Source organism: Rhinoderma darwinii, chromosome 11, assembly GCF_050947455.1.
Source record: "Rhinoderma darwinii isolate aRhiDar2 chromosome 11, aRhiDar2.hap1, whole genome shotgun sequence".
Lineage (NCBI taxonomy): Eukaryota > Metazoa > Chordata > Amphibia > Anura > Rhinodermatidae > Rhinoderma > Rhinoderma darwinii.
The window spans coordinates 54,237,831-54,260,820 of record NC_134697.1 but is presented as its reverse complement, the minus strand read 5'-3'; the positions used below and the strand labels follow the sequence as shown (position 1 = coordinate 54,260,820).

The following is a 22,990-nucleotide window of genomic DNA, read 5'->3' as shown; positions in this document are numbered from 1 at the left end:
TTGTGTCTGCTGTGTACCGGTCCCGTCATTTTGCCGGAAGCAATAGAGAAGCAACAGCATAGTCGACTACGCTGTTGCTTCCAGCAAAACGACGGGTCCAGTGCACAACAGACACAAACGTCAGTGTCAGTTTACATCTGCTCATGGTCCCGTTCTGACGGAACCCTCCGACGGAACGTCAGAACGGGACCTCAACGCAGATGTGAATGAAGCCTTAGATCGTTGAATCATTTTGCAAGGCAAAGTATAGAAAAATCATTAATATACCAGTTCATACCAGAACGTCAGAACGGGACCCCAACGCAGATGTGAACGCAAAATTATTCGACAGACACAAACGTTGGTTTGTGTCTGCTCAGGGTCCCGTTCTGACAGAGAATGGTACCCCAACGCAGATGTGAACTAAGCCTTAGATCGTTGAATAATTTTGCAAGGCAAAGTATAGGAAAATCAATAATATACCAGTTCATTTTATTGTCAATTATAGAAGGTGCCCAGGCTGCAATCTCAACTGGGCTTCTTTGCCTGGAGGACCCGTAGGTCCCTAGGTCCCTACAACATAAGACAACAGCAATACTATTAGTGGGAAGTGCATAATTGCTATGACATACTATACTAATTAAACAATAATGTAATGATTCAAGGGCAAGCTATTAATATGTGACATCCTCGTATATAAGCAGACCTTTATGGCATATCCGGCATATCCAGCATTGTTCACACCTATCTCCAGAACAGGGGCCAGCTTGCTCAGCTGTTTCCATACGTCCTGTAGAAGTGAATAGAGAAAGCAGCGTGGCCACCTCCTATATTCGTTCTCTACCTGGATGTGGCTTCTGCCTCATTAGGTGAGACAGTGGTCAGACGACCTTCAATCTGCAGATAGGTGTGGGTCCCAGAGCCGTTTAGGTGACACAATACGAGTATAGATGTAAAGGCAATTTCTTAATATTTTCAAGCAACTTTTATCATGATAAGCTAACAAGCGCATATCATGAGTCATTGTGGTAGTTTTATTATCCGTGGCATTAAATATTTGATACATTATCTACTATTGTCAGGGTGTGAATTGCTATAAGCTGTATGTAAATAAGTCGTATTTGCACTGGTAATAAACTATAAACAGGTTCAAGGTGTTAATACCTAAAAAGTGTAGCCCGGTGCATATGTAAATAATGGAGCTCCACACTGAATAACTACATACCTCTATTCTATTCAGTTAGCATAAACCAGCACATATATGCTAGTTACAGAGGTGCACATTGAGAAATAAATAGATTAGTTTTTAACCCCTTAATACTGAAGGTATTTTAAACCTTAATGACCGAGCAATTTTTTAAGATTTTCCATCGTCGAATTCAAAGATCTATAACTTTTTTATTTTTGCGTCGACATATCCTTTGTTAGGCCCCCAGAATGCCATAGAACCCATCAGCATCACGCGATGCACGCTGGGATACCAGTGGGATGAGAGAGGGAGCCCCTCCCTCTAAAATCACTCAGATGCGGCACTCGCTATTGAGCACCGCATCTGAGGGGTTAAATATGATCGGAGACAACTGCTAGTGGTCTCCGATCGTTGCCTAACAGCCCGGGCTTCAGCAGCACCCCGCACGATGTGGGGAAAGTTCTTCTGAAGTGCCGACGTGGAAAGGCGGCGCTTCAGAAGAACTACCCTGAACGGCCGACGTACAAAAACACTATATGCCGGTCGTTAAGGTGTTAATTTAATATATTTTTTTAAACAAAGGCAGCATCACCAAGCACAATACCAAGCGACGGACGGAGTGGTGTAAAGCACGAGGCCACTGGACTCTGGAGCAATGGAAACATGTTCTGTGGAGTGATGAATCACCCTTCTCTATTTGGATGAGTCTGTTTTTGGCGAATACCAGGAGAACCAGTGGTGTAGCTATAGGGGTCACAGCGGTCGCAATTGCGACCGGGCCCAGAAGCCAGGGGGGCCCGCAGCCCCCCGCACCACATCAATGAAAAGTTACTATAGTAACTGGGGCCTATGTAATAAACTACACGGGCCCCTGTTACTATAGTAACTGACAGTACTTACCCTCCTCTTCCTGGAGCGCATCAGAGGTTCTGACGTCAGAGCGCTGTGCGCAGTGCATAACGTCACGATGCCATGCGCTGCGCACAGCATCCCGACACTTGATGGAGTGAGGACCTGCGGCCGAAGAGGAGGTAAGTTTAATTTTAGTGTCTTGGTGATGGATTGGGGTCAAACACCCGGGACCCCCGCCAATTAGCTGTTTTGAAGTACTACTGTAGTAAGTTGGATGTCGTTAAGGGTTTAAAATGGTCTGTCTTCTATTAATTTACATGTGCATGTTTTACCTTCTATGACCTTCATTGTGTAAATTGGCAGTGAATGTATTTACTTTATTGTTCATAGTTGTCATAAAGTATTTCAGTATTAAGTCCAGGCCTCAAGTTCATTTATAGGGCACTGGAACTTTTTGGACAAGGAGAAGTACAGTATGTTGAAAATTGTATGTTTTATTTGCTAATTGATCATAACAGCCATAAAAATAATGGAGAAGGTATGTGTGAGTCAGTAAGAATTAATATATCTGTCTGTCTCCTGTCTGTCTGTCTGTCCGTCCGTTTGTCCATCCGTCGGTCTGTCTATCATCTATCGTATGGTATTTTATGTTGTGAAGACTGAAACACACAAAATTTCGTCCTTTTGGATTTCAGTGTAATCAAAATATTAAAGTTATTCTTTAAATGATGCAGACTTTTGATTTAGGAATTGGTCCCAAACTTGCCAGTAAAATGTAAAGCTGTCATCGGGAAACGCAGCTGAAAGAATAGACAGTCCACTCCCCTAGGCAACTATACAACGATAGAGAACGTACAATACTGGAAGTCAGTCTACTAAGGCGTCTTGCAGGAGAGGCTTCTGGCATTGTGTGGATGACTAGGTCCTAGCTACTCAACTTGTGGTAGGTGTACCCCATGGGGACATGCAATGTAGGTCGCTATGACGACTTCTCTAACTTCTGGGCAGTTCTTCCTTTGCCTTGAGCCTATCTCTTTTCCCTGTCCGTCTGACAATCAGCTGTGAGGTTGTATTTATGACTCTCTTTTCCACCTGTCCTTTGCTTGTGAATTTCCTCCTTTGGTTTCTGATCAAGCGTCTGACATCACCTGCACTTCTGATTCTGGACCACGTGTACACCAACCTCGGCTTGTCTCCCGTTTACTCTCTGCTTGCCGATTTTGACTATCCGCTCCCGACCGGTTTTGACCTTTTGCTATTCCTGATATCCGCTTGCCTTCTGTTTTAAACTTTCAGTTACCCTCTGGCTGTCTGGTTTCCAGCTCAAGTTTGCCTACATTGCACCTCTCGTCCCAGACTGGACTCTGCTAAGACAACCTTGCGGTCGGCTTTGGCGAACAACCTCAGAGTAGCCTTAGACGCTGTCGATCAAAGTGGTTGTGGATTTGTGTTTGCGGTTTACGTGCACGCTCTCTCCCCGCAGACTACAGCAGCCTTGTGGTAATCACTAACATTACACTCACACTGTCCTCATGGTGTGTTTTTAATGAGTACTAGCACATTGTATGATCAGCCTTGTGGGGACTTTAATGTAGTTTATCTGAGTAGGGGGGTACTGTGCTGGGCTGGCCACACTATTGGCTGCTCCTGCCATTACTTTTTATCTACTGATGGGAAACAAAGCCACATTTGTAACTAAAGGTACGCATTAGGCAGTTTCTTTGCATTTTTTTAATTTTATTTTATACGTTTCTTTTATATGTGTGTGAGAACACTTTGAAGAGTTTGTTTATCATCTTTGTGTTTCAAAAAAATGTGGTGTTCAGAAAAAGGAGTTATACTCTGAATGTTAGTGATTGCTGACATTTCCTGTTGGTTGAGCAATGTGGGGGTGCCGGGTGTAGTCTGAGAACCCGTCAAGGAATGTAGCAGACACGGAATGTGTTATCAAAAAAATCTCTACTCCCAAGAGGCACAATGCCTACTGGTTACACTTCAATTGGTTCAGTCACTTAAATGCAGTAATTCAGAATTAACACTGTCCAGAATACACACTAGTCCTATTTTTTCAAGATTTGAATGTTCCTTGGACTTGCAAGGAGTCACGCTCAGGGAACCGAATCCACGTCAAAAGTCTCTCTGGCCTCCCCCTTTTGAGAAGAGAAGCCACGCTGCAATTTCAAGCATGTTTTATTTAGGCCTGCTAAAGCCACATTAGTCCCTAGTCTCTCGAAGGGTCCATTCTTTGCTTTGCTGCGCTATACACTGCCACAAGATCGCACAAGTTGGTGATACAAGGGGTGGCTCTGGTGGTGGCTGTCTTGTGGATTAGCAGGATAGTAAATCATGGTAATGCTTAATCACTGCGGTACTACTCAGTCTCTGTGGCTACTTGACTCTGGACTCACTATTTCCCAAATGGACCTCCATAGGCTTTCTTACTTTTTCATGCAGCGCAAGCCTCAGGCCTTCTTCTAGAGCAACACGCTCCAGACTATCTTGGAGCAGCCATAGTGGTGTGCACAGACCGTGATTTGCCGTACACATGGCCGTGTACATTCATTTCAATGAGCCTGGACCGCAAAATACAGCCGTAATAAGACTTGTCCTATCTTTTTGCGGTCCAGGCTCCTGGCTGTAGCATCCATGGCCACGGGCCGTCGGGTTTACTCACCTCCCGACGCCCGCAGCCATGGAACCGTGAGCGCTGGTCCCCATCTCCTTCCTAGGAGACGCCAGCGCTCACTTCCGCTCCGGTCTGCTGTGTCCCATAGGGTGCACGTGCACGCTCGTGCCTGGCCTTAAAGGGCCAGCGCGCGCACAAAGGAAATCGTCATCATCATCATCATCTGACACGATTTACTGGTCTATAAGAAGGCCCCAGGCCTTCTGATCCTTGCCTGAGTGTAGTTAGTTTTCCCAGTCTGTCTTGCAAATGGTCCTTTAGTGTTTCCCGTTCCAGTTGTTACCCGTGCTTTGCTTCCTGTTCCTGTTTCCCGTGCTGTGCCTATAGTATCGAGTCGTGCCACGTCCTGTGTCATCTGCCACGTCCAGAGGAATCCGCCACGTCCTTTGTCATCTGCCACATCCAGAGGAATCCGCCACGTCCTGTGTCATCTGTCACATCCGTAGGAATCCGCCACGTCTGGCGCAACCTGCGGCACCTGTGTCATCCGCCACGTTTGGCGTTATCTGCTGAACCCATCTCCATCTGTGTCAGAGCTGCGGCCACTGTCTGTACTAACCAGGTACCCTTGTGCGGGACATTGTATTGCTGGGGTTTCCTGTTGTTTGGCCAGCTGCCTCCCCGCTACGGCGGTACGGCTTAGTGGGTCCACTAACCCGCTTCATGACACTGGCCAATGCACGGACCATGGAAACCACGGTCGTGTGCATGGGTACATTGAAATGAGTGGGGCCGCAATTCATCCGCAGATTTGCGGGTGAATTGCGGTCGCAAAAATACGTTCGTGTGCATGGGGCCTTAACATTATCAATATGTTGTAACTTGTTCATTTTGTAAATTGAAGTAATTTGTAAGTGGTTATCTTAGGCCTCATGCACACGACCGTAGCCATGTGCACGGCCGTGATTTTCTGGTCGGCCGGCCGCAGAGTGTCACCCGCGAGCCGCCCGCATATCACGGGCCGTACATATGGCCGTGTACAATCATTTCAATGAGCCTGGACCGCAAAATACGGCCGTAATAAAACTTGTCCTATCTTTTTGCGGTCCAGGCTCCAGGGCAATGCACGGACCGTGGAAACCATGGTCGTGTGCATGGACCCATTGAAATGAGTGGGGCCGCAATTCATTCGCAGATTTGTGGGTGAATTGTGGCCGCAAAAATACGTTCGTGTGCATGGGGCCTTAACGTTGTATCAATATGTTGTAACTTGTTCATTTTGTACATTTAAGTCATTTGTAAGTGCTTATCTTAGGCCTCATGCACACGACTGTAGCCATGTGCACGGCCGTGATTTTCGGATTCGGCCGGCTGCAGAGTGTCACCCGTGAGCCGCCCGCAAATCACGGACCATACACATGGCCATGTACATTCATTTCAATGAGCCTGGACCGCAAAATACGGCCGCAATAAGACTTGTCCTATCTTTTTGCGGTCCAGGCTCCAGGGCAATGCAAGGACCGTGGTAAACACTGTCGTGTGCATGGACCCATAGAAATGAATTGCGGCCGCAAAAGCACGTTCCTGTGCGTGAGGCCTTACAGTTTTTCCATTGCAGAGGTATTTGAAAGAAAATGTAATTCTGTTAGGGTCACACCATATGCATTTCTTCCTCATTTTATAGTAAGGCTATTTTCACACTACCTTTACTATCAGTTTACGTCAGTGTGGAAAAAAGCCTTAGGGTATGTGCACACACACTAATTACGTCCGTAATTGACGGACGTATTTCGGCCGCAAGTCCCGGACCGAACACAGTGCAGGGAGCCGGGCTCCTAGCATCATACTTATGTACGATGCTAGGAGTCCCTGCCTCGCTGCAAGACAACTGTCCCGTACTGTAAACATGATTATACTACGGGACAGGTGTCCTGCAGCAAGGCAGGGACTTCTAGCGTCGTACATAAGTATGATGCTAGGAGCCCGGCTCCTTGCACTGTGTTCGGTCCGGGACTAGCGGCCGAAATACGTCCGTCAATTACGGACGTAATTAGTGTGTGTGCACATACCCTTAAAGTCATAGAGGAAAACTGATGACTAAATGGATCCTCTTGTCTTCAATGGGAATCAGTTTTGCATTAAAATGCGGTTGTGTCTATGATAAATGACGGACAGTGAAATGTTGCATGCAGGGGTAGTCCGATTATGGTTATTATTTTTTTTTCCAAATGGCTTTAAAGGGAAAATCACAGACCATGCAGAACATCTGTTTTGGGTTTTTTTCGTGACCTTTCTGGTGTTCTTTCTTTTAACATGGCCTATAGTTCTTCAAGGCTAATTTGTGTTTCCTTTTTGCTTACGTATGTATAATAGCGGAGCTGCAGAAAGACTGTGTATTCTTTGTATGCCAAAGGATGTATTATTTTCGTTACCTATATATCTGAAATTATTTACTTACTAAATATTTCTCAGGTGTCAGTTACATCCTTGATGTTTATCATATTTGAAAGATTTAAACAGGATTTTTTGTACTAGAGGAAGACTTAAAATGGGACATTGGCAAACAAGATGGTTCATAAATCATGCAGTAATGTTCAAATATTAATGACATGGACTGTATAAAAAACTAAAACAAACAGAACAAAGTAAGGCCTTAAACATACAGTGCAGATTTAGTATAGTGTTTGCATGCATTTGGTTTTAGACTTGATTGGAATCTAAAGTGAATGGCCAACTTTTACCATCATGTCATTTTCAGTTTAAAAATGTTCTGCTGATTAATTTCATAATAATATATTTTTTAGAGGTCAGAGCTCTGTTATTGTAATACAAAGCTCCAAATCCCCTACATAGGCATGGATTTAGAAGATAACATGCTGGCTATCTGCTGCTACCACCAGGGGGAGCTTAGGAGGTTAAAGAGGCTCTGTCACCAGAATAAAAATGCTCTATCTCCTACATCAGTTTATCGGCGCTGGAATGTAGTTACTAGCAATGTGTTTTTATTTTAAAAACAATGTTTTTTAACAAAGTTATGGCGTTTAGAACATTTATGCAAATGAGGTCCTTAATGCCCAACTGGGCGTTTTTTAATTTTCAACCAAGTGGGCGTATGACAAAGAGGTGTATGACGCTGGCCAATACGCATCATGCACCTCTTTGCCTTACACCCAAGCTAGATTCACTGAGCAGCGCGGTCTCGCGAGACCGCGCTGTGACGTCACGTCTGCCCACAGGTCCTTCATCCCTGCGTCTGAAGACAACATCTTTCGTCTCCCTCCAGGCTGCTGCTGCTGCTACTACCGATCCGACGACTGGGACTTCTCATCGGCCTGGAGGGAGACGAAAGATGTCTTCAGAAGCAGGGATGAAGGACCTGTGGGCAGAAGTGACGTCACAGCGCGGTCTCGCGAGACCGCGCTGCTCAGTGAATCTAGCTTGGGTGTAACGCAGAGAGGTGCATGATGCGTATTGGCCAGCGTCATACACCTCTTTGTCATACGCAGCACTTGGTTGAAAATTAAAAAACGCCCAGTTGGGCATTAAGGACCTCATTTGCATAAATGTTCTAAACGCCATAACTTTGTTAAAAAACATCGTTTTTAAAATAAAAACACATTGCTAGTAACTACATTCCAGCGCCGATAAACTGATGTAGGAGATCGAGCATTTTTATTCTAGTGACAGAGCCTCTTTAGCAGCGGCGCGTAAAAAAATAGCCTGTCTGCACAGAACACCGTAAGACCCATTGAATTCAATGGGCAGATGTTTGCTGACGCTTTAAAGCCGTTTTTTCGGGCGTAATTCCAGGCGTAAAACACCCGAATTACGTCCGTAAATAGGGCGTGTGAACATACCCTTACAGTATGAAGTTAGCTTTCTCTTGTTGGGTTGCATGTAGCCGGTATATAATGTTTTAAAACTATGTCTATGCAGAAGATTTGGAACTCTGTGACAGGTAAACAGTATTATAATATTGTGTATTCTTATGCTATTTTATTTATTTTTTCAATATCGAAACTATAACATATAAAATAGAATATAATCCAGTGCCCACAGCTGGCAGGATATTGTACCAGAAAGTGCTTGATGACCAAACCTTTATCTAAAGTGATTGCATGGTTTGGTATGTACGTGTACCATAGATTATTGATCAACCCATTTTAATCCATGAGTGTAACTTTCTAATGAAATGTTCCCATTCACCTATATGTATCAATGGAAATGATGAGTCAAAAAACAGAATTTCGAGATCTTGACTGTGTTTCATCCCGGCATTTATTTTGATGTCTATAATTCTGTAATCGTAATCCAATTACCAAGGTGCCATTAAAAAGCCTACTCTTTTAATTCTAACCTATTAATACAATTTGTCTATTTTCCTTTATAAAATAGATGATTGAGGTGGACATAGCAGACAATATTTTCATCCCACCATTCCATATGATTCACACTGTTTGGTTGGATCTTCATTTGGAATCAGTTTGTACATGCAGGCCTGTTGGTCAAACTTGAAGTGACATCTCTCCTTATCATAGTTTACTGGTGTGCCATAACTATATGAAACAGAGGAGTAATAAAAACCACAGTATACAGATTAATAAAAACAGAAGTACAATACTAGTCATATGTATGATTGTATATACAGTCGGGTTAAAGATAATTTACATGTTTAGAGCATGTTTTTTGTCGCCATCATAGTGATTCAGCAGGGGCAGGTAAGGGTGCGTATTGATGGAACTAATCTTCTGGGCCTTTTGTGTGAGTATTATAGAGATGTTATTTTGTTAGCCTACATATAAAAGGAGTAATCGTAAAGGGTTTTTCCCATCACAGAAAGTGATGGCAAATTGCTAGGATATGCCATCACTTTCTGGAAAGTTGGGGTCCGTTTTCTATTACCCCACTAATCCTGAGATTTAAGGGGCCAAAGCGCTGATTTAGCTCTGCTTTTAGTGCAGCTTTAGCCCCTTGAATGTTTGTCCCTGCACTGCGGCGCTTCCAGCCTCCGGCTGTGCAAGTAACTGCAACACAGTCCCGGAATCACTGCTGCTGTGTAGGGAAAAAGCAGTGCAGGGGCTGCGGCACAGTTTTTTTTACTTAGGATCGGCGGGGTCGTAGACTGATCAGAAAAATGATGACATATCCTAGCAATATGACATCACTTTCTGTGATGCGAATAACAATTTAAGACACATCATATTTTTTTTTAAAGGAAATTTGCAGGTAAGGTAAGACAAAGATCTCACGTTTCCAAGAGGAAAATCTGTCCTGGTTATATGATGACACAGAGGTGTAGGACAGAGTGACATAGCTACATATAGTTACAAAGTTGATAAGGTTGAAAAAGACACAGGTTCATCAAGTCCAACCTATAATCCAGCCATGACAAATTACAGTAAGGCTATGTTCACATTGTGTTTTTTGGCCTACGTTTAGCATATACAATGGAGAAACTCCCGACGTATACATTAAATTAGGCTGTAATGGATGCCTGACTGTGGCATCTGTCACCCACAGTCTGTAATGGCATATGTTAAATTGATAACGGATACTATTTCCGGCCAATGGATGACGGATGCCACAGGATCCATCACTATAACCTATAATGGTATGCATTTAATGGATACTTTGTGAAAAGTTAAACGGATGTCTGTGACCTATGTCATATGTCAGTAAGCTCCCATGTTAAAAAAAAAAAAGGTATACTTTTTGGTGGGATTTTCATAATTCGGAACTGTGTAGCCTACTACGCTATTCCATTCTTAAATTTAAGTTTATACTATTTTGTCCTCCGTAGGGCTAATAAATCCCTATGGACAAGTATTTTCTATTGTCTAAACCTGGGTGAGTCTTGTAGTCTTACACGTCTTATAGGACAAAAAATACTGTGGCTGGTTGCTAAATAATATTCTGGTTGCCTGCAGCCACCACTAGGGAGAGCTAAGGAATTGACTGCATACTTCTTATACAGTGAACTCAATAATAACATAGATGTTGGACCAAGCAAAATGACATTGTGTTAAAAGGTGACAATATATATTGTCTATGTATGGGATTCAGACTAGAGAAAATTAGTAAATTGGTCTGTAGTCTGCTGATCGATTAGAAAGGTAGGCACAGGAATTTCCTTGAGTGGGGGGCTTTTATGCATTTCCCTTTGAAACTTATTATATACGCTATATGGACAAAAGTATTGAGACACTTACAGAATACACCTGCTAGAGTTTTAATGACATCCCATTCTAAATCGTCGCCCCCCCCCCCCCCCATTACAGCTAAAACAGCTTCCAATCTTCTGAGAAATGTTTCTACAATGATATGGAGTGTGTCTGTGGGAATTTTTTTGTCCATTCATCCAGAAGAACATTTGTGAGGTCAGACACTGATGATGGACGGGTGGGCCTGGCTCGCAATCTTCGTTCTAGTTCATCCCAAAGCTGTTCGATGCGGTACCACACTAAACTCACCCAACCATGCCCTTGTGGACCTTGCTTTGTGCAGTTGGGCACAGTCATGCTGGAACAGAAAAGGGTCTTCCCCAAACTGTTCCTACAAAGTTAAAAGCTACAATTGTCCAAAATGTCTTGGTATACGGAAGCATTAAGATTTCCCTTCATTGAAACTAAGGAGACTAGGCCAACCCCGGGAAAACAATACAATAGCATTACCCTCCTTCACAAACGTTACAGTCGGCACAATACAGGCAGGTAATGTTCTCCTGGCATTCGCCAAACCGAGACTCCTCCATCAGGCATCATTTACACAAGCGTAATATACGCGTGTGCGACACGTGTGATTTTCACGCGTGTCGTACGCACCTATATTAGTCTATGGGGCAGTGCAGACAGTGCGTGAATTTTGCGCAGCGCGAGTACGTTGCGTAAAACTCACGACATGCCCTTTGAAGTCAATGGGTGCGTGAAAACCACGCAGGTCGCACGGAAGCACTTCCGTGCGAACTGCGTGGTTCGTGCAACAGCAGTCAAACTCTGAATGTAAACAGAAAAGCACCACGTGCTTTTCTGTTTACAAACATCCAAACGGAGTGTCATAATGATGGCGTCTGCGAGAAAATCACGCAGCTGCGCTTCATACACTGATGACACACGCAGCTGTTAAGTGCCTTTTGCGCACGCAAAACGCCACATTTTTTGCGTGCGCAAAACGCACACGCTCGTGTAAATCAGGCCTCAGACTGCCAAACAGAGAAGCGTGATTCATCACTTCACAGAACGCGTTTCCACTACTCCAAACTCCAGTGCTGACGTGTTTTACACCACTCCTTCTGACGTTTGGCATTGTGCTTGGTGATGTAAGTCTTGCATGCAGCTGCTCGATTATGGAAACCCATGCCATGAAGCTCCTGGCACAGTTTTTGTGTGGATGTTAATTCCAGAAGAGGTTTTGTAACTCTGCAGTTATTGAGTCAGCAGAGCGTTGGCGCTTCCACTTTTCAATAATGCTATTGATAGTTAATCGTTGAATATTTAGGAGGGTAGAGATTTCACAAACTCACTTTTTGCAATGGTGCCATTCTATTACAGTACCACGCTCTAATTCAACGAGATCTTTGGAACGACCCATTAGTTCACAAATGTTTGTAAAGGTGACTGCATGTCGAGGTGCCTGGTTTTATACACCCGTGGTAATGGAATTGAATGAAAGAGGTGTGTCCCAATATTTTTGTCCATATAATGTATAGACTACTATGCACATTGCATTTATTACATACAGACTAAACTTATTACAATACAAAGTTCCTTATGCTGATATGCTGAACTAGTGAATGATTTATCTTACGCTGAGCAACAGTCCATGTTCCCATCAGATTTACACGTACAGTCCAAGCAGTTTGTTGTCCTAAACTGGCTGTTGAGTGAATACATTTTTTTTCTATAAAAACATCCTGGAAATAAAAAATATTTAAAGAAATTTAGCCTAAGAACCCCAAATGTTCTTATATAATCTAAAATAATTAGATACATGTTTATTCTGGAATTCCATGGGAGGTCTCGGAATTGTAGCCGTGAAATAGACACTGAAATGCTTCTGTTTTATGCCTGTCTGAAAGTGGTCTAAGGCTGGGTTCCCACAGGTCGGATACGCTGCGTAAAATAAACTGCGCAGCGTATCTGACCTGGAACCTGCAGGACCTTCAGACTGAAAAACCACACCACATTTTGGTGCAGTTTTTTTTAACTGAATTTCCGCTGCAGAAAGCAGTGCTGTGGAAAAAACCCAAAACGTTCATACTTACCCCCTCTCTCTTCTCTGCACGTAGTTAGCCTCCTAAGATGATGTTGCAGGCCATTTGACGCTGCAGTCTGTGTTTGGCTGCAGCGGTCACATGGGATGCAACGTCATCCCAGGCGGACGGACTGCAGGAAGAAGGAGAGAGTTCTGGGTAAGTATGATTTTTTTTCCTGAGTTGCGATTTTTAAAACAAGTAAGCTAGTGCTAAAAAAAAAATCTTAAATATCCAAATAGTAAAGTACAAAAAAGCTAGTAAACTACAGCATGTTAAACTACTCAACAAGTAGCTTACTACTAGTCAAACTAGTCATCAATAGTAAACTACAGCTTTAACGCTACCAACTAAACTTGAAAACTAGTGAATAGCCGCTAGTGAAACCTCAAAATGAGCTAACACTAACAAAACTTTAAAAATAGTAAACCTCTAATTCATGGTAAATTTACTCACCCACCTTTAGGTTCTTTACCCGGTTCTACTTTATTATCAGTACTGAAACAGTATGCATTGCATACGATTACAAAGATTCCAGCACCAAATGCAACTGTCACAAGGAATTTCTGAAACATGAATAAAATAAACTGTTCATTAACCAGCAGGTCAGCAATAAATGAGCAGATAATTTCATATTTAATAAACCCGAGACCGCCGCACAGTATAAGCCATATACAGTATAAGCCAAGGAGGCCATATAACTGGAGAAATGCAATGCCGTTACCGGGTTTGGTAGTGGAAGATGGCATGCGGTTCTTTCAAGTGCTCTACTTGGTCGTCATATGACCTTTAAAAGAAAATTGTGCAGCTAATGAAAGGTTAATTGTCTGCTCCTGGTGAAAACATTTATTAATCGTCTTTCTTTGGGAGCAGCCTCTGCAATCAACTAAGGACTCTTGGTAGCTACTTGTTTGTTCAGACGCTTAGACAGTCCCAAATGCGCCAAATATATTAAAGGCGTGCACCTATAACTGTAAATGATTGGACACAGATCACGGCAACTTTGTCCTTTGCCAAGTCTGTCGTAAGGCCCCATTCACATGAGGTTATTGCCCTTATCATGTACTTCAGGAAACGCTGCAATATGTGCTGTTATTCCATTCCTTTGTCCTCTACAATATATTGACTATTATACCATATTTTTATGTTGCGTTGCAATTATATTACTTGTAGACTGAGTTGCAAAACTAGATGCAACCCTCCCTCTTCATTCTAATCCACTATACAAAACTTTTGGAAATTCATAGACTCCTTTGCCACAACCCGAATGCTCAAATACTTCCTCCATGACTCTACATGGGCCATTTTTGGTTGGGTTAACCTCAAATGAACCAAAACTATTTCAGGTAGTAAACTATATTTTATATCTGCAGCAGCCGAAAGATCAATTCTGGATAAATAAATTTGAACGTAAAAAATACCCTTTTTTGGAAAAAACAAAACAACTGGTTAGCAGGAACCCATCGACTCATCAAGAAATTCTTTAATACATGACAGAGTTTTATTTATATACATACTCTGCATTCTTTTTTTTACAATTTTAAAAGCAGTGGTATTTACCTCGATGTTCTCAAGATAAGCACCAAAAACAGAAGACCGAACCTTTACCAGACTATGAAAGCCCTAATACAATAACTTACTGACTCTCTATATATATATCTATATCTATTTATATTTATGTCTATCTCTATCTATCTATCTATCTATCTATCTATCTATCTATCTATCTATCTATCTATCTATCTATCTATCTATCTATCTATCTATCTATCTATCTATCTATCTATCTATCTATCTATCTATGTCATCTATCTATCTATCTATCTATCTATCTATCTATCTATCTATCTATCTATCTATCTATCTATCTATCTATCTATCTATCTATCTATCTATCTATCTATCTATCTATATATCTCATATCTACCTATCTCATATCTATCTATCTCATATCTATCTATCTATCTATCTATCTATCTATCTATCTATCTATCTATCTATCTATCTATCTATCTATCTATCTATCTATCTATCTATCTATCTATCTATCTATCTATCTATCTATCTATCTATCTATCTATCATCTATCTATCTATCTATCTACAGTATATCATGTATCTATCTATCTATCTATCTATCTATCTATCTATCTATCTATCTATCTATCTATCTATCTATCTATCTATCTATCTATCTATCTATCTACAGTATATCATGTATCTATCTATCTATCTATCTATCTATCTATCTATCTATCTATCTATCTATCTATCTATCTATCTATCTATCTATCTATCTATCTATCTATCTATCTATCAAAGACTGATACTTCTCCTTTCTTTTGTAACCACCCCTGTGTTTGTCTTAAAAAAAAAACGCTTGGAAAACTGCGTGTGTGATTCTACCCCTAGGCTCTGTTCACATATGTTCTGCTTTTTCTGTTCTGTTTTCATAGGAGCAGAACAATGAAAATAACGGCAGTGAGGGATCTGTCGCCCTGACGGTACACATTGACTTTAATGGGTTTTCGCCGGGTTTCTATCGTTTTACCGGAAAAAAAAATAATCGTCATTTTGGACCGGATCTGTGACGGAGGCCCCTAACGGACCCACCTACGCAGATTTGAACATAGCCTTAGAGACTTTTATACGATTAAAAATTAAATAAATCTAATTTATTTTGATTCATTTCAATTATTTTATAAATAAGTAACAAATAGATATACACAGTATTACTAAGTGGAATGCGTATATGTTTGTATAAATATTTAGTTTTGTTTTAACTGGTAAATTGATCACTAGTTATATAATTACCCGTTACAAGTCAGTCTACAATAGAATCCACTCACCATCCTGGAATGTTTTTGCTAGTACTGAGCGTGTTGAACTTTAAGCCTTAGATTTATATGCACGAAGGTCCATCAGAGACCTTATTGGGCAATAGATTTTTATAGGAAAGGCAATGTTGACTTCTCTCTGTGTCCTATTAGGTCACATTATGTTTTTTCTAACGCCTTAACACTTTTGATATTTACAAAAGATATTTCCGTATTGTGACCTAATGCTGTTAACCAATAGCTCAGTTTAGTGAGATAATGCAGCAGTCCGGATGAGTTGTTATTTGTTACATTTTAACCCCTTCCTATATTATTACTTATATGAATGTGGGGGAAAGTGTTACATTGTCACATGTACATATATGAGACAGTGGGTCCGTGAGTCCAGCCATGGGAATGTCCCCCAGGTCTATGCTAGGTATGCTCTAGCACAATGTTCCACATTCAATTGCTCGGGAGCCACATGTGGCTCTTGGACCCCCTGCATGTGGCTCCCCAGCTGCTGGCTGCTGCAGGTACTATTGTGCACTAGTTACACCAGTGCTGTCATAACATTAGTGCAACTTAGTATCTGGTGTTGCTAGGAACTTGAAGTATTCTGTGTGGGAGGAAATAGTCTGTATAGTATTGTTTGTAATGTTAAAGGTTAGAAGAGAGCCATACATCAGTCATATATATATATATATATATATATATATATATATATATATATATATATATATATATATATATATATATATATATTTTATTTCTATCTATTTTTTTAAGGGTTTTTTTTACCAAATTGTATGGCAGTGTTTGGGCACTGAATGTCACTACTTGACTGCATTTAACACAAAGCTCGGTATAAAGGTGACAAAAAAACTCCCGACAAATATAAATAGTAAAAAGACTTACGCAAATAATTTTTTTTGCCAATTTGAGTAAAAGTGCTATTTAGATGCCATGTACTGTAAGTCCCATGTTGTAAAAAAGTAAAACATTCACATGGTTTTGTCAAGTAAATATAGGAAAACACATTGATATGAGATTTTCCATGAGAAGATAAGTGCTATAGAAAAACCTACTAGACTGCCTAGCAGGGCCGGTATTATAGAAAATGCGGTGGTCCCCCTCTACATGCCTTTTATAAGACAGTTCTTACAGTCATTTCAGCCCTCATAATACCATAATACTGTCATATAGTGCCGAGAAAATATTACTATACATTGCCCACGTAATACCAGCATATGGTGCCCAGAAATAATATGCAGTATTCAAATAATACTCCCTTAGAGAACCAACATAATACTGCTATATTGTCCCCACATAATACAGCAATTTATGTCCCAAATAATAAGACCATATACTGCTAAATAATACTATGTGGTTTTAGTTGGCGCCTAGGAATTCAAACCCCGGGGGCACAATAGGAATTAGGACCCCTGGGCACTTAACCAGTGTGCCATCCCTAAAACCGGTTTTGCTGTCTAAAGCATTCTAACCCAAATTGTAAGGTTAAGCCCTACTTTTGGGGAGGTAGTTTTAACAAGATTTATCATATGCTGATCGCTCTGGCAAAACAGACATTTTACACCAACTGTCCATCTAGCCCACAAAGTGTACTCCTGGTTAGTAGATACCTTTTCTAAAATACTTTATGTGCAATTCATCATATGCCATTAAGCAATCCAAGCAAAATTCATAGATGCTGCAGGTAATATACATTTCCCAATGCTACCACCAACAGGGATATACTAAGCCCTTCTGCTGCATGAGACCAATAGTGAAATGACACTTCGATGACATTCAAGTTGGTTTCTGTTTGTTTCCGTTCCATAACGTTTTCGTTTTTTTCACTGAAACAATCGTGTAGTTGACTATACTATTGTTTCCATTAAAAAGACGGAAACTTTACGGAAAAGAAACAAACGGAAACCAACTTCTACGGAAGCATTACCATTGAAATCAATGGTAATGCAAATGGAAGCTATAGTTTCCTTTGGCTTTCCGTTCATCTGTTCCTCTAATGGATGAACGGAAACCCCAAACGGAACCCGACGCTGATGTGAACAGGCCCTAAAACATTTGTATTTTTCAGCAGATTGTATTATCCAGTGGTTAACTCACACTTCAGTTCTGTCCGGTGCCTCAATTACTCCCAGTGCATCACTTATAAGAATACAATTAGATTCCCGCTGGAGTAGGATATTGCCTATTACCACCTGATTACAGAATTCCTACATGTTTAAGACTTGCAAAATTACGCATTACCATGATGAACTTTACAAATTTCTCTTAAACATGGGGAACTTTCCCACAAGGTAATAGAAGATAATTTCCCTAAATCATACAATCATCTGTTTTTAGTGGTGCTTTGTATGAGGATATAGGCTTTCCACATCTATAATGGCTAGCCTATATGCTGAACACCAACCATCTTAATTCAAAACCCGCAAAAAAACGGATTGGTTTCTATACCATGTATAGTCGTTTGATATAGGAAATGATAACCAATCAAACTAAATTCCCCACACCTACGATATTGGATCATTAGTGAGTATAAGGCTCGGTTCACACGACCTATTTTCAGACGTAAACGAGGCGTATTATGCCTCGTTTTACGTCTGAAAATAGGGCTACAATACGTCGGCAAACATCTGCCCATTCATTTGAATGGGTTTGCCGACGTACTGTGCAGACGACCTGTAATTTACACGTCGTCGTTTGACAGCTGTCAAACGACGACGCGTAAATTGACTGCCTCGGCAAAGAAGTGCAGGGCACTTCTTTGCAACGTAATTTGAGCCGTTCTTCATTGAACTCAATGAAGAGCAGCTCAAGATTTACGAGCGTCACAGACGCCTCGTATATTACGAGGAGGAGCATTTACGTGTGAAACGAGGCAGCTGTTTTCTCCTGAAAACAGTCTGTCATTTCAGCCGTAAATGACAGCTAGCGTGTGCACATACCCTAATATGTTTCTTGGCATGATCACAATATTGAACCCATTTTCAAATATATTGAAACATATATTATACTCACTGTCAGTAACAATCTTTACTACGTGTAGTAAATGGAGACTATTAATGCATTGTACACTTGTTTTGTAGAAGTTTTTGATGTGATTGTTGTGATTAAAAATTAGAACATACAGTAGTAACTAAGGTTTATGAGAAACCATCCACTACAAATGCATTTGTAACGACCTGTGGGTTGTGAACCCACTGGGCTACTCCACTGATGAGAGTAGCAGCTGGCAGCGGATAACAGGACCAGGGCTGGCCTTCGGGGTGTGCGACCTGTGCATCGCGCATCACTCCAGCATGAGGGAGTCTATGCAGGTGACTTCAGGCCTGGGCACTTTTTCTGTGCTCTGGTGCCAGAGCTGCACTGAAACTGACACGTGACATTACAATGCAATGTGTGTCAGACTCAGTGCAGCATCGGGACCGAAGCAGAGAAGGAGCGCCCGCAAGCTTTAAGTGGTGAGTGAAAACCAACCACCACTCACTACCCAGGCCTCCGGGCACCAAGGCATTATTTATACTCTGTGGGACACTTGGGGGACATTATATTGTGTGGGGGCACTAAAAGGGACATTATACTTTGGAGGAGGACAATAAGGGGCATTACACTGCGTGGTGGGCACTAAAGGAGGCAATATATTGTGTGGGGGACACTAAAAGGAACATTATACTGTGTGTGTGGGGGGCATAGGAGGGCATTATACTATGTGTGGGGCACTAAATGGGGCATTATACTGTGTGTGGGGCAGCTATGGGGGCATTATACTGTGTGGGGGCACTAACTGAGGCATTATACTGTGTGGGGCTCACTAAAAGGGACATTATACTGTGGAGGGGGGAATAAGGGGCATTATACTATACTAATTACTTTCTTAATAGACAACTGGGCGTGTTTTTACTTTTTTATCAACTGGGCATTGTAAACAGAAGTGTATGACGCTGACCAATCAGTGACCAATCAGTGACATACACTTCTCTCCATTCATTTTTAGCAGTACTCGCAAACACAGTGTGATTTCACGAGATCACGCTGTGCAGTCACATACTCCAATATTACCTTTACCGAAGTGTCTTGGGAGTGAATAGACATCACCTGCAGCCAGGACGCGATGTCAATTCATCACTCCCGACAGCATTGTTGAACTGTGATTTAAAAATGTATGCCAAGTTGCTAGCTTTATGTTTACAAGATGTAGTCCCTACTTTGATTTCTCCGGATCAAGTGGGATTTGTAGCGGGCAGGCAGTCTAGGAATGGTACACGGCGTATGGTAAATCTTTTGCAAGTGGTGGAGATGTCCAGGGTCCCGAGTGCATTTCTGTCTTTAGACGCAGAAAAAGCATTTGACAGCGTGCACTGGGGCTATTTGGAAGCTGTTCTTTCTAAATTTGGGTTAGTGGGAGATATTAAGAAGGCTATTATGGCTTTATATGTATCCCCCCAATGCAAGAGTATTGGCATCAGGTTTATTGTCAGATAGTTTTTCTATTAGCAATGGGACCAGGCAGGGTTGCCCGTTGTCCCCGGTAATATTTGCCTTAGTAGTGGAACCGTTAGCAGAGTGTATTCGTTCACATGATGGCATCATTCTGGTGGGGGGGATATCACCATTTGGGTCTTTATGCAGATGATGTTATTATCACATGTACCAAACCAGAATCATCTATCCCAGCCATAATGGGGGTGTTGGACACCTTTACTAAAGTATCGTACTATAAATTAAATGTGTCCAAAACTCTCATCTTACCTCTTTTTGTGTCAGACAATTCCTTGCGCTCCTTACAGCAACTATATTCCTTTGTCTGGGTGACTGATAGTCTTCCATATTTGGGGGTGGAATTGACCTTTCCTACCAGGTCTTTGATAGATCGTAATGTGGATACTTTGATTAAACATCTTCAGAGTGAGCTGGAGAGAGTTGCCAAACTTCAAATGTCTTGGATAGCAAGAATCCATAGTTTCAAAATGTTGTATTTACCAAAAATTTTATATATAATGAGATGTCTTCCCTATACGTTTTCTAATACTCATATTAATAAATTACAGGCACTAGTTGGGAAGTTTATATGGGCTAATGAATATTCCAGGGTATCACATAAGGTACTATACCTACCTATTAAACTAGGAGGCATGGGTGTTCCTAATCTCGCTTTGTACCACAGAGCCTCTTTAATTGATACATTGCGGGAGTGGTGGAATCCTGTTGCTGACCATAAATGGATTCAGATAGAAAAAAACTTTACTAAGTTTCAATCTACTAGACTTCTTTTGGAGGTGGAATATTTACAACAGTCTGTTACGAATACCCCTTTGGAATCTATGCAGGCCACTTTGGGTGTTTGGAGATATTTGTTAAAACATAAATCGTATATACAGATCCCATTTAAATATCTCTCTTTAAAAAGTTTAGAGTATAATATACCCCACTCAAATTTCTAGTTGTGGAGCAGGTCAGGGATAGATACTATAGATAAATTCTATTGTAATTCTATTTTTAGGTCATTTGAGGACCCCTAAGCTGTGAAGCCACTTTACCAAAGAGGGCATTCTATCAATACTTGCAAATTCGTCATGCTCTTCAAAAGTGTCCTCAGCAGCAGGTAGTAAGCACATTGTCTCCAATTCAAAGATTTATATTGGGTTATAAAAACCATATGAGGGGGATGTTCACTGCATATAAAGCATTGTTGAGGTTGGGGAATGTGGATGAGAAATTGCCATATATGCACAAATGGGATCATGATTTGAATATTCTGACAACTGTTACTCCGTGGAGAAGAGCTTGCGATTGGCTGATGCGTACCTCTCGTTGTGTGAATCACTTGGAACAAGTAAAAAAAATACATTTACGTTGGTATCTTTACCCTTCTCGATTGGTTCATGTTATTCCGGGATACTCAAGTCTCTGTTGGAGACAATGTGGGCAAGTAGGAACATTGGAGCATATGTGGTGGTCCTGCCCAATGGTCAAAGTGCTCTGGGAGGCTACTTTTCAGATTATTTCCTTGGTGGCTGGTTATGATGTTCTTCCAGCCTCAGATATGGCCTTATTGAATATCAGGGTAGCAGAGATGTCTCCAGACCACCACTGGCCTGCGGTGCACATTTTAACCTTAGCGCGAAAGTGTGTGGCTTCACATTGGAAATCTTCTACTACCCCAACAATTACAGATTTATGTGTTAAGGTGAACTCCCATATGCATCACGAGTTTGCATTAGCCTCTAACCCATCACAATTGATTGCACTTAAATGTCATTGGCACGCTTGGCTTAAAAGCTCGCTGGCTCTTCTCCCCAGAGAATATAATAGCATATGATAAAGACATGGGTGCTTCCTATTGGAAAACAGGATGGCTCAAGTAGGGTTTTTTTTTACTTGACCGATTATCACTATCTGCTGTTTAATATGTTATTACAGATGTATGTGATGGCTGACATGTTATGTTTATTATGTTTGTATGTCAGTAGGTCACTGTCACTTTGTGTGTAAATGTCCTGTTACTTGAAAAGAATAAAAAAATCTACAACTATAAAATTACTCCCAACACTTCAGTAAAGTTTCTGTGAATGACAGCACACGTGATCTTGAACTTATAATGTGGAGACAGAGCCTCTTTAACTGTGCAGGGTGTTTGTCCTGCTCTCCCTGTTGCCGATCAGTGGTCCATCGCCCTGATTTCAGCAATTAACCCCTTATATGCGGCGATCGATTGCAATCGACGCATTTAGGGGGTTTGTAGCACATCGGCAGCCCCCGCAATGATATTTCTGGGGCTGCCAGTGGTTGGCATGGCAAGCAGAGGCCAGACAATGGCCTTCGAGTCTGCCATGTATGGAAGCCTAAGAGGAAGCTCATAGGCTTCCTATTACGTCACCGTCAATGTGTCAAACTGACAGTTAGAATACATTACACTACCTAGGTTTAACGTTTAAAAAAGTGTAAAAAAATGTTTTATAAAAGTGTAAAAAAAAAACTATAAGTTACAAAAACAAAAATGTAAAAAAAAAGAAAACGTTAAGTACACATATTTGGTATCACCACGTTCGTAACAACCCAAACGAGAAAACTATAATACTATTTTTCCTGCACGGTGAACACAGCAAAAAAAAAAAAAAAGTAAAAGACAATGCCAGAATCACTATTTTTTGGTCACCACCCCTCCCAAAATATAAACTAAAAAGTAATCAAAAAAAAACGGCAACCCGTCCAGCAAAAAACAATCCCTTACACAGCTTTTATGACAGAACGACA

General features: G+C 41.3%; 1 protein-coding gene across 1 annotated transcript; it reads right to left on the bottom strand.

Moving 5' to 3' along the window:
• Positions 1–8,906: 8,906 nt before the first annotated feature.
• LOC142663156 (beta-microseminoprotein-like) lies at positions 8,907–15,847 on the bottom strand. The gene is made up of 4 exons (XM_075841526.1): positions 15,743–15,847; positions 13,355–13,460; positions 12,450–12,555; positions 8,907–9,202 (listed from the first exon to the last, which is right to left on the bottom strand). Exons 1-4 carry the CDS (start codon positions 15,743–15,745, stop codon positions 9,073–9,075), a joined length of 345 nt encoding a protein of 114 aa, XP_075697641.1. The 5' UTR covers positions 15,746–15,847; the 3' UTR covers positions 8,907–9,072.
• Between the last annotated feature and the right edge of the window lie 7,143 nt (positions 15,848–22,990).

Coding starts and splice junctions, on each gene's coding strand:
- LOC142663156 (XM_075841526.1), bottom strand. Junction 12,556..13,354: donor ACCGGGTAAAGAACCTAAAG/GTGGGTGAGTAA, acceptor TTTTATTTCCAG/GATGTTTTTATAGAAAAAAA. Junction 9,203..12,449: donor AACATGGACTGTTGCTCAGC/GTAAGATAAATC, acceptor TGTTTCATATAG/TTATGGCACACCAGTAAACT.